This window comes from Salmo trutta, chromosome 16 (assembly GCF_901001165.1).
Source record: "Salmo trutta chromosome 16, fSalTru1.1, whole genome shotgun sequence".
Lineage (NCBI taxonomy): Eukaryota > Metazoa > Chordata > Actinopteri > Salmoniformes > Salmonidae > Salmo > Salmo trutta.
Genome location: NC_042972.1, coordinates 20,976,398 through 20,988,245, shown reverse-complemented (window position 1 = coordinate 20,988,245; position 11,848 = coordinate 20,976,398). Strand labels below are relative to the sequence as shown.

The following is an 11,848-nucleotide window of genomic DNA, read 5'->3' as shown; positions in this document are numbered from 1 at the left end:
GACAGACGGAGGCAGGCAGGCAGACAGACGGAGGCAGGCAGACAGACGGAGGCAGGCAGACAGACAGACGGAGGCAGGCAGACAGACAGACAGACGGAGGCAGGCAGACAGACAGACAGACAGACAGACGCAGACAGAGGCAGGCAGGCAGGCAGGCAGACAGACGGAGGCAGGCAGGCAGACAGACAGACGGAGGCAGGCAGGCAGACAGACAGACAGACGGAGGCAGGCAGACAGACAGACAGAGGCAGGCAGGCAGGCAGGCAGGCAGACAGACGGAGGCAGGCAGGCAGACAGACGGAGGCAGGCAGGCAGACAGACGGAGGCAGGCAGGCAGACAGACGGAGGCAGGCAGGCAGACAGACGGAGGCAGGCAGGCAGACAGACGGAGGCAGACAGACAGACGGAGGCAGACAGACAGACAGACGGAGGCAGACAGACAGACGGAGGCAGACAGACAGACAGACGGAGGCAGACAGACAGACAGACAGACGGAGGCAGACAGACAGACAGACGGAGGCAGACAGACAGACAGACGGAGGCAGACAGACAGACAGACGGAGGCAGACAGACAGACAGACGGAGGCAGACAGACAGACGGAGGCAGACAGACAGACGGAGGCAGACAGACAGACGGAGGCAGGCAGACAGACGGAGGCAAACAGACGGAGGCAGGCAGGCAGACAGACAGACGGAGGCAGGCAGACAGACAGACGGAGGCAGGCAGACAGACAGACGGAGGCAGGCAGACAGACAGACGGAGGCAGGCAGACAGACGGAGGCAGGCAGACAGACAGACGGAGGCAGGCAGACAGACAGACGGAGGCAGGCAGACAGACAGACGGAGAGACAGACAGACAGACGGAGGCAGGCGGAGACAGGCAGACAGACAGACGGAGGCAGACAGACAGACGGACGGAGACAGGCGGACAGACGGACGGAGACAGACTGAGACGGACGGACGGAGACAGGCGGACAGACGGACGGAGACAGACTGAGACGGACGGACGGAGACAGGCGGACAGACGGACGGAGACAGACTGAGACGGACGGACGGAGACAGACTGAGACGGACGGACGGAGACAGACTGAGACGGACGGAGACAGACTGAGACAGACGTACGGAGACGGACGGAGACGGACGGACGGAGACAGACTGAGACGGACGGACGGAGACAGACTGAGACGGACGGACGGAGACAGACTGAGACGGACGGAGACAGACTGAGACAGACGTACGGAGACGGACGGAGACGGACGGACGGAGGGAGACGGACGGAGGGGGACAGACGGACGGACGGACTGACAGAGGGAGACGGGAGAGAGGGACAGGGAAAAAGAGAGGGAGACGGAGGGAGAGAGAGGGACAGGGAGAAAGAGAGAGGGAGATGGAGGGAGAGAGAGGGACAGGGAGAAAGAGAGAGGGAGATGGAGGGAGAGAGAGGGACAGGGAGAAAGAGAGAGGGAGATGGAGGGAGAGAGAGTGACAGGGAGAAAGAGGGAGGGAGAGAGAGTGACAGGGAGAAAGAGGGAGGGAGAGAGAGGGACAGGGAGAAAGAGAGAGGGAGACGGAGGGCGAGAGAGGGACAGGGAGAAAGGGACAGGGAGAAAGAGAGAGGGAGACGGAGGGCGAGAGAGGGACAGGGAGAAAGAGAGAGGGAGACGGAGGGAGAGAGAGGGAGACGGAGGGAGAGGGAGGGACAGGGAGAAAGAGAGAGGGAGGGACAGGGAGAAAGAGAGAGGGAGACGGAGGGAGAGACGGAGAAAGAGGGAGAGAGAGGGACAGGGAGAAAGAGAGGGGGAGACGGAGGGAGAGAGAGGGACATGTAGAAAGAGAGAGGGAGACGGAGGGAGAGGGAGAGAGAGGGACAGGGAGAAAGAGAGAGGGAGACGGAGAGAGAGGGACAGGGAGAAAGAGAGAGGGAGACGGAGGGAGACAGAGAGAGGGAAAGAGGAAGAAAATGTTATGCACAGTAATTGAAAATAGAAAGGATAATGATATAGCCCAGGGCGTTATTTGCCCTAAATCTCCTGTCTAAACGAAGGATTGCGGAGAAATAAAATACTTTTTAATAGCTAGCTTTTCTCTCCTACCCTTCTCCAAAGTGAATTGATTTACATGATTGAGAGGAGAAAAGGGCAGATGTCAAAGGGGTGGAATGCAGAGCCAACCTATAATGATATGCTGATAGGTTGCTTGTAGGCACACTAGTTCTTTTCAACAGGACTCAAAACTTTGACACTTAACACCGTGGCTAGGTTTCTTACCATCATCCACCTGGCTTTTATGCACGGCAGCCATTTTGTCCTGAACCGCTAACCACTCAACAGCTGTCAATGATGTAGCTGGTTCTTGTCCCTAACTGAATGAAACCGAGGTCACATCTGGCTCAAAATGATGGGTGTTACACTTTGATGGTGGATGATGTGAGTTCCCCATACAGTATAGCAATTGAGATCTAATGAAAAGTGCTACATAAATGCAATTCATTTTAAATAAAGAGAATATACATACATTTTTTTACTTGTATAACGATTTTCAACGAATCTCCATGTGCATAAAAAGTAAAACAACCACCAACAAAAAATGTAAATGATGGAGATGGAAAGTGTCAGTTGGGATGAAGTTTAGTTAGTTTGGGCTGAAAACAGCGTAGTTTCAGTGGAGGGCGCGTATGTAAAATCATATGAAAATTATGGGAACCATCACAGATATAACCATCGTCATTAACCTCATTGTAATCCCCATAGATTTAACCCCTCCATCTCTGTCTCCTGATAGGGTATCGCCGGTACGGACGTGGCTAAGGAAGCGTCAGATATCATTCTGACTGACGATAACTTCACTAGCATCGTCAAGGCTGTCATGTGGGGGCGCAATGTCTATGACAGCATCTCCAAGTTCCTCCAGTTCCAACTCACTGTCAACGTGGTGGCCGTCATCGTGGCCTTCACTGGCGCATGCATCACACAGGTAACACACGCACCAAAGTTAACATGGGGATGCTTTCATTTTCTCCCACTCCAATCTTTCTCTATCTCTCTACCGTCCTGTCTCTATTTTATATTTGAATAATTTAGCAGACGCTCTTATCCAGATTTACAGGAGCAATTAGGGTTAAGTACGTTGCTTAAAGGTGCATCACGCTTACCCCTCACCCTCCCTTTGCTCTCCAGGACTCTCCTCTGAAAGCGGTGCAGATGTTGTGGGTTAACCTGATCATGGACACCCTGGCTTCCCTAGCCCTAGCCACCGAGCCCCCCACTGAGTCCCTGTTGCTGAGGAAGCCGTACGGCCGCAACAAGCCCCTAATCTCCCGCACCATGATGAAGAACATCCTGGGTCATGCCGTCTATCAGCTCACAATCATCTTCACCCTGCTGTTCGCTGGTGAGACCATCACACACTGGAACAAACAGAGTTAGGCCGAACTGGAACAAACAGAGTTAGGCCGAACTGGAACAAACAGAGTTAGGCCGAACTGGAACAAACAGAGTTAGGCCGAACTGGAACAAACAGAGTTAGGCCGAACTGGAACAAACAGAGTTAGGCCGAACTGGAACAAACAGAGTTAGGCCGAACTGGAACAAACAGAGTTAGGCCGAACTGGAACAAACAGAGTTAGACCGCACTGGAACACACGGGGTTTAGACCGCACTGGAACACACGGGGTTTAGACCGCACTGGAACACACGGGGTTTAGACCGCACTGGAACACACGGGGTTTAGACCGCACTGGAACACACAGGGTTTAGACCGCACTGGAACACACGGGGTTTAGACCGCACAGGAACACACGGGGTTTAGACCGCACTGGAACACACGGGGTTTAGACCGCACTGGAACACACGGGGTTTAGACCGCACTGGAACACACGGGGTTAAGACCGCACTGGAACACACGGGGTTAAGACCGCACTGGAGCACATGGGGTTAGGAAAATACAGTGCTTTTGTAAGGTATTCAGACCCCTTGACTTTTTCCACATTTTGTTATATCCTCTAAAATTGATTAAATAAATAAAAATCCTTAGCAGTCTACACACAATACCCCATAATGAATAAGCGAGAACAGGTTTTATTTTAGCAAATAAAATAAAATCGGAAAAAAATAAAAACGTATTTACTGAAGTATTCAGACCCTTTGCTATGAGACTCAAAATTGAGCTCAGGTGCATCCTGTTTCCATTGATCATTGTTATGTTCTAAATGAACAGTCAAAACTCACGGACGACTAGTAAAGCTCAAACCAAGTTTATTCACCCAATGGGTCACACAGCTGCATAAGACAAAGACATGTTCCCACCAGCGCAAGTATATATACCCCACTTTAGGTGGAGTCTCCTCCTTTCCTCTAAACATGACATCTTTGTTGCTATACAAGAAGTGAATTGATGTGGGTAATAAACTGTTCCTTCTCCCTTAATGTGACCTGACCTGACCTCTGCCCCCATTCCTCACTAATCCACAGCTATACACCCTTATCAGTGACTGCAACCCTGTGATTGCCTTTCCCTTACTCAGTAACATTTCAAGCCCCTGGCTCATATCCAACCTTATTTGACCCCACCATATACGTTCCTCTTACAGATAACCATTAACTTCTTGTGTAGCAAGTATTTCAAATTACAACACAACAACTGAAACCAGACTGTGGCCCTTCTCCTTTCCATAGGATACCTGATGTCTAACAATAATGTGTTCTGATAGAACGTAAACGTTCTGCATTCCCCTCTCTCCCTCAGTACCATGAACACGGGTATTTTAAGTTTAGAAGTCAGAACACATCATCATCCTTGAGATGTTTCTACAACTTGATTGGAGTCCACCTTTGGTAAATTCAATTGATTGGACATGATTTGGTAAGGCACATACCTGTCTATATAAGGTCCCACAGTTGACAGTGCATTTCAGAGCAAAAACCAAGCATTGAGGTCGAACAAATTGTCCATAGAGCTCCAAGACAGGATTATGTCGAGGCACAGATCTGGGGAAGGGTACCATAAAATTTCTGCAGCATTGGTGGTCCTGAAGAACACAGTGGCCTCCATCATTCTTAAATGGAAGAAGTTTGGAACCACCAAGACTGTTCCTAGAGCGGGCTGCCCAGGAAAACTGAGCAATCGGGGGAGAAGAACCCGATGGTCACTCTGACAGAGCTCCAGAGTTCCTCTGTGGAGATGGGAGAACCTTCCAGAAGGACAACCATCTCTGCAGCACTCCACCAATCAGGCCTTTATGGTAGAGTGGCCAGACAGAAGCAACTCCTCAGTAAAAGACAAATGACAGCCCGCTTGGAGTTTGCCAAAAGGCACCTAAAGACTCAGACCATGACAAACAAGATTCTCTGGTCTGATAAAATCAAGATTGAACTCTGGCCGGAATGCCAAGCGTCACGTCTGGAGGAAACCTGGCACCATCCCTACGGAAAGTATTAAGACCCCTTGAATTGTTCCACATTTTGTTATGTTACAGCCTTATTCTAAAATGTATTAAATTGTTTGGTTTTTCTCATCAATCTACACAATACTCCATAATGACAAAGCAAAAAAACGATTTCTTTATATTTAAATGTTTAAATATTTAGACCCTTTACTCAGTACTTTGTTGAAGCACGTTTGGCAGTGATTATAGCCTTGAATCTTCAGGGGTATGAAGCTACAAGCTTTTCACACCTGTATTTGGGGAGTTTCTCCCATTCTTCTCTGCAGATCCTCTGTCAGGTTGGATGGAGAGCGTCGCTGCACAATTATTTTCAGGTCTCACCAGAAATGATAGATCGAGTTCAAGTCCGGGCTCTGGCTGGGCCACTCAAGGACATTCAGAGACTTGCCCGAAGCCACTCCTGCATTGTCTTGGCTGTGTGCTTAGGGTTGTTGTCCTGTTGGAAGGTGAATCTTCGCACCAGTCTGAGGTCCTGATCGCTCTGGAGCAGGTTTTCATCAAGGATCTCTCTGTGCTTTTCTCTGTTCATCTTTCTCTCGACCCCCACTAGTCTCCCAGTCCCTGCCGCTGAAAAACATTCCCACAGCATGATGCTCCCACCACCATTCTTCACCGTAGGGATGGTGCCAGGTTTCTTACAGACGTCACGCTTGGGATTCAGGCCAAAGAGTTCAATCTTAGTTTCATCAGACCAGAGAATCTTGTTTCTTATGGTCTGAGAGTCCTTTAGGTGCCTTTTGGAAAACTCCAAACAGGATGACTGAGGAGTGGCTTCAGTCTGGCCACTCTACCATAAAGGCCTGATTGGTGGAGTGCTGCAGAGATGGTCCACAGAGGAACTCTTGAGCTCTGTCAGAGTGACCAATGGGTTCTTGGTCATCCCCCTGACCAAGGCCCTTCTCCCCTGATTGCTAAGTTTGACCGGGCGGCCAGCTCTAGGAAGAGTCTTGGTGGTTCCAAACTTCTTCCATTTAAGAATGATGACCACTGTGTTCTTTGGGGCCTTCAATGCTGCAGAAAGTTTTTGGTACCCATGGAATCTGTTTTTTGTCAATATAGTCACGCAGCATACTGAACATCCCCTGTGCCGTTTCATGAATGGGAATCGTGAGACAGAACAATATGTGACTCGTTTCAAGAAAGTCAAGAAACTAGGTGTACCTCGCGCGTCACTAGGTTAAAACCTGTTGGGGCTACGGGTTAGCAATGAACCCTGAGACGGGATTGCTAGCAAGGCTGGAAATTCAAAACATCAAAAATTTTATAATTTCAATTTCTCAAACAATCAACTATTTTACACCATTTAAAAGATAAACATCTCCTTAATCTAACCACATTGTTCGATTTTCAAAGAGGCTTTATGGCAAAAGCATAAAGTTAGATTATGTTAGGACAGTACATAGCCACAAAAGTACAAACATCCATTTTCAATTTAAGGTCAGGCGTCACCAAAAGCAGAAACCAGCTAAAATTATGCACACCCTTTGACAATCTCCATCAGACGACACTCCTAGGACATTATGTTATACAATACATGCATTTTTTGTTCCATCAAGTTCATATTTATATCCAAAAACAGCATTTTACAGTAGCGGTGAAATTCAGATTTTTTTCTTCTCTGAAATGCTTCCGGTGAACAACGTTACAATTTTCAAAATTACTATTCGAAAACATTGGTAAATTATAATATTGTCATTCAAATAATTATAGTTTAACATTTCGTAAATGCTACTGTATTGCCAGATTTCAAAATAACTTTACTGGGAAATCACAAGTTGCAATAAACCGGGTGCTGTGCTAAGAACAATAGGCTAGGCTATATAGGTTAGCATCATCTTGTAACCATGTAATATCAATAATACTATCGTCAATAATCCCTTACCTTTGATTATCTTCATCCATTGGCACTTCCAGGAATCCCAGGTCCACAACAAATGTGGTTTCTTTTGACAAAGTTCATAATTGATGTCCAAATAACTCCAAGTTGTTCCATGTTGTTAGCGCTTCAGTGGCTACTAAAAAGTAGCGCGGGGGGGGTGTGAAGTCACGGCGAAAAGTTAAAAAAGTTACAAAAATAATCTATTTACGTTCGTTCAAACATGTCAAACGTTGTTTAGCATCAATCTTTAGAGCCATTTTTAACGTGAAACATCAGTAATGTTTCATCCCGACCTCTCCTATGTCTAGATTAACGTTTTTGAAAAATGTCTCGTGTCTCATGATTGCGCAGGTGCAGGCAATAATGGAAGTGACGACATCCCAGGGACGTCAACTTCACTGCATTCTTATTTGCTCTCTGTTCATCATAGACGCTTCAAACAACTTTATAAAGATCGCTGACATCTAGTGGAAGCCGTAGGAGTTGCGTAATGAATCCTTTCTCACTGTGGTATCTATAAAACAATGACTCAAAAAAAATAGTACAGCCACAAAATTATTTTTTCTCTTAGGTTTTCTCAGGTTTTTGCCTGCCATATGAGTTGTGTTATACTTACAGACACCATTCAAACAGTTTTAGAAAATTCAGAGTGTTTTCTATCCAAATCGGTAATAATATGCATATCCTAGCTTCTGAGTTGGTGTAGGTGGCAGTTAAAAATGGGCACATATTTTTTCCAAAATTCTCAATACTGCCCCCTAGCCCGTAGAGGTTAAAAAGATCTTAATACGTTTTTTGGCTTTCATGTGCCTTAATAACAAACGTGTATGTCATCTTTAAATACGAATAAACTTGTTAAATAACGAGCCTAGTTGGTTTAGCAATGGAAAGAGACGGCAACCTTCCCTCTAGCCATGATTGGCTGAGATAACGAGTGGACTGGACATGCCATGAGATGAGTTAGAATTGGTCTGCCATGTAGGAAGCTTCTGTCTATAACATGAGCTGGTCAGTATGTGTAGGTAATCCTTTCTAATGTTGCTTTTTTGAAAGATATCATGTAGTAGAACTTCACAAGTGTTGCTCTCCACTTTTCTGGAGGAATGAGTTTTGAGTATGATAGCAAAGGAGATGGAGAAAATCCTGCCGTTTGATTGCAAATATGCAAACGGAGTCAAAAAGAGAACACACAGAAGGCTGTTTTATTAAACACTTCTCTCAGGATTACATCTTCAAACTAAGGGCAACCATGGCATCCGTGACAGAGAGGGAGAAGCGTCCATCCATGTATACGGGTTAGATAGTCTAGCTAGCTACATTTTCAGATATTACATGTTTTTAATTTTGTCAAAAAGTCATTTTCATTTCGCGTTAAAGTGTACTGTTAGCTAGCTAGCTAACGTAATCTGGCTGGCTCACTAGCTAACGTTACATGTATGATCTGTGTAGTAATATTATTCGTATCTCAGAGCCATTTGCATTGCTAGTTATAGCCTAATATTAGCTAGCTAACAATGAACCTGGTTGGTTAGCTACTTGCAGATTCAGGGTAGTAACGTTATGAGATGGGAATATGGTTAATTGTTTAGCTAGCTAGCTAGCTACATGTCTAAACTCCACTATTCAAGTAACAATTTCAATAGAATGTTCCTGCTGTCACTGTGACAACTGTCGATAGACTGTCGATAGACTGTCGATAGACTGTCAGAGTGCAGAATAACTGACTAATTTATGAACGCTCAACACCCGTTGAATATGGATGGTGTCAGTAAACGTTGGCAAAAAAGCAGAATTAAATTGTTGCCAGCAGCACAGTTGCAGTCACCAACGCTCTGGATAACATAAAAACAGCCTAACCAGCTCTGCTAGAGTGAGTCAAATGGTATGAGTCAGTTGTTCTCTCATTTGTGCCTGGAAGTAGCTAGTAAACTAGCCAACGTTAGCCAGATAGCTTGGGTGCTTGACTGCTGTTGTTAGGTCAGAACACTTGGATCAACCCTACTCCTTTGCCAGGGCGTCCAGTGTGAGCTCTGAATGCTCCGAGAGCGAAATGCTCTGAATTTACAAACAGACAATCTAGCAATCTGGTATACGAACACCCAGAGCACACTCTGGCACTCCAGATTAAATTTACGAACACACCCGTAGTATAAACCAGCCTTTAGTCTTGAACTCTTTGGTTGTTTAGTACATGTCCTCGCATGTGAATCCTTAAAGAGATGGGTGGGGCTAAAGCTTAAGAGGGTGTGAACGATGCTGAATGGCTGTAGACAAAGAAGGGTGCTCCAGTAGCAGTGTACCAAAACATTCAAGTGCCATTTTCTCAAAAGTGAGGTTAAAAGTTGATCAACTTTCAAAGCAGAATTACTTTCCCATTGTTCCTCAACTGTAGTGTATGATATACCATTTTCTAGCTCTGAGTCTGTACTTTTAGCCAATGTAAAAACACAATTTAAATCTTTGCTACATGAGATTGAATTGAGCCGGTCAGTCACATATGTCCTGAATAGCATCCCCCGACATGTATGGCGACCAAAAGAGTTGTATTTGACAGGTAACTCTTTATCCACAATATAGCCAAAATAATTCAAGTAGTTGGTAATATCGGTGGGTTTTGTGATGAATGAGCCATCCGGTTCAATGAATGATGGAGCTGAGTTTGCCTTTTTGCTCAATTTCATTTAAGGTGCTCCAAAGCTTTTTACTGTCATTCTTTATGTAATTAATCTTTGTTTCATAGTATAGTTTCTAATAATTTTTATTCAGTGTAGTCACATAATTTCTCAATTTGTCGGTTGTGCAGCCAGACTTATTTGCCATTCCTTTTGCCTCATCCCTCTCAACCATACAGTTGTTCAATTCCTCTTCAATCCACTGGGATTTAACAGTTTTTACAGTAATTTTCTTAATGGGTGCGTGCTTATTAGTAACTGAAAAAAGCAATTTCATTAATATGACAAGTGCAGCTTCTGGTTGCTCCTCATTACGCACCTCAGACCAATACATAGTCTTTACATCAACAGCATAGGAATCACTACAAAACTTATTGTATGATCTCTTATACACTATATTAGGCCCAGCCTTTGGAATGTTGGTTTTCCTGGATATGGCTACATTCTGTATGTTGTGATCACTACAATTGCAGGCAGTAATATCAAAGTCTCTGCAATAGTGTGTAGTTTCACACACTGCCATGCACCGTGGGAATGATTCTAGTTCAACAGTCATGTGTGGCCTTTTCCCATGATCTAAGGGAGCTCTCTGGTCGAATTTGATCTTTTAGATTTGGTAAACTTTCATTGAGATTTTTAAGGTTAACCACATTGCAATGATTTTGAGATCCAAAATATATTATTAGATTTTTTTACAGATTTTGGAAATTCTCCTGTGTCTCTATTTTCATATCAGGCAACCCCTAGTTTGGGAACCGCTGCCTTGTGCTTATGAGCACATGTAACAATATGATAGCGTGGTATAAGACTATTTATAGCATACAGTGGGGGGAAAAGTATTTGATCCCCTGCTGATTTTGTAGGTTTGCCCACTGATAAAGAATGGATCAGTCTATAATTTTAATGGTAGGTTTATTTTAACAGTGAGAGACAGAATAACAACAAAATATCCAGAAAAACGCATGTAAAAAATGTTATAAATTGATTTGCATTTTAATGAAGGAAATAAGTATTTGACCCCCTCTCAATCAGAAAGATTTCTGGCTCCCAGGTGTCTTTTATACAGGTACTGAGCTGAGATTAGGAGCACACTCTTAAAGGGAGTGCTCCTAACCGCAGCTTGTTACCTGTAAAAAAGACACCTGTCCACAGAAGCAATCAATCAATCAGATTCCAAACTCTCCACCATGACCAAGACCAAAGAGCTCTCCAAGGATGTCAGGGACAAGATTGTAGACCTACACAAGGCTGGAATGGACTACAAGACCATCGCCAAACAGCTTGGTGCGATTATTCGCAAATGGAAGAAACACAAAAGAACTGCCAATATCCCTCAGCCTGGGGCTCCATGCAAGATCTTACCTCCTGGAGTTGCAATGATCATGAGAACGGTGAGGAATCAGCCCAGAACTACACGGGAGGATCTTGTCAATGATCTCAAGGCAGCTGGGAACATAGTCACCAAGAAAACAATTGGTAACACACTACACCGTGAAGGACTGAAATCCTGCAGCGCCCGCAAGGTCCCCATGCTCAAGAATACATATACATGCCCGTCTGAAGTTTGCCAATGAACATCTGAATGATTCAGAGGACAACTGGGTGAAAGTGTTGTGGTCAGATGAGAAAAAAATGGAGCTCTTTGGCATCAACTCAACTCGCCGTGTTTGGAGGAGGAGGAATGCTGCCTATGATCCCAAGAACACCATCTCCACCATCAAACATGGAGGTGGAAACATTATGCTTTGGGGGTGTTTTTCTGCTAAGGGGACAGGACAACTTCACCGCATCAAAGGGACGATGGACGGGGTCAAATTGTGAATGAGAGACTAATGAAGTGTGTACAGCCTGCG

The 11,848-nt window shown here is 45.3% G+C and overlaps 1 protein-coding gene across 5 annotated transcripts in view; it reads left to right on the top strand.

The window, feature by feature from the left end:
• The window catches only part of LOC115150301 (plasma membrane calcium-transporting ATPase 1), a 148,398-nt gene that overhangs the window by 97,030 nt on the left and 39,520 nt on the right, over window positions 1-11,848 (top strand). For all 5 annotated transcript variants that reach the window (XM_029693438.1, XM_029693433.1, XM_029693440.1 and 2 more), the window contains 2 exons: window positions 2,783-2,974; window positions 3,178-3,391. In XM_029693438.1, coding sequence (XP_029549298.1) covers window positions 2,783-2,974; window positions 3,178-3,391 — 406 coding nt within the window. The remainder of the gene's footprint in view (window positions 1-2,782; window positions 2,975-3,177; window positions 3,392-11,848) is intronic.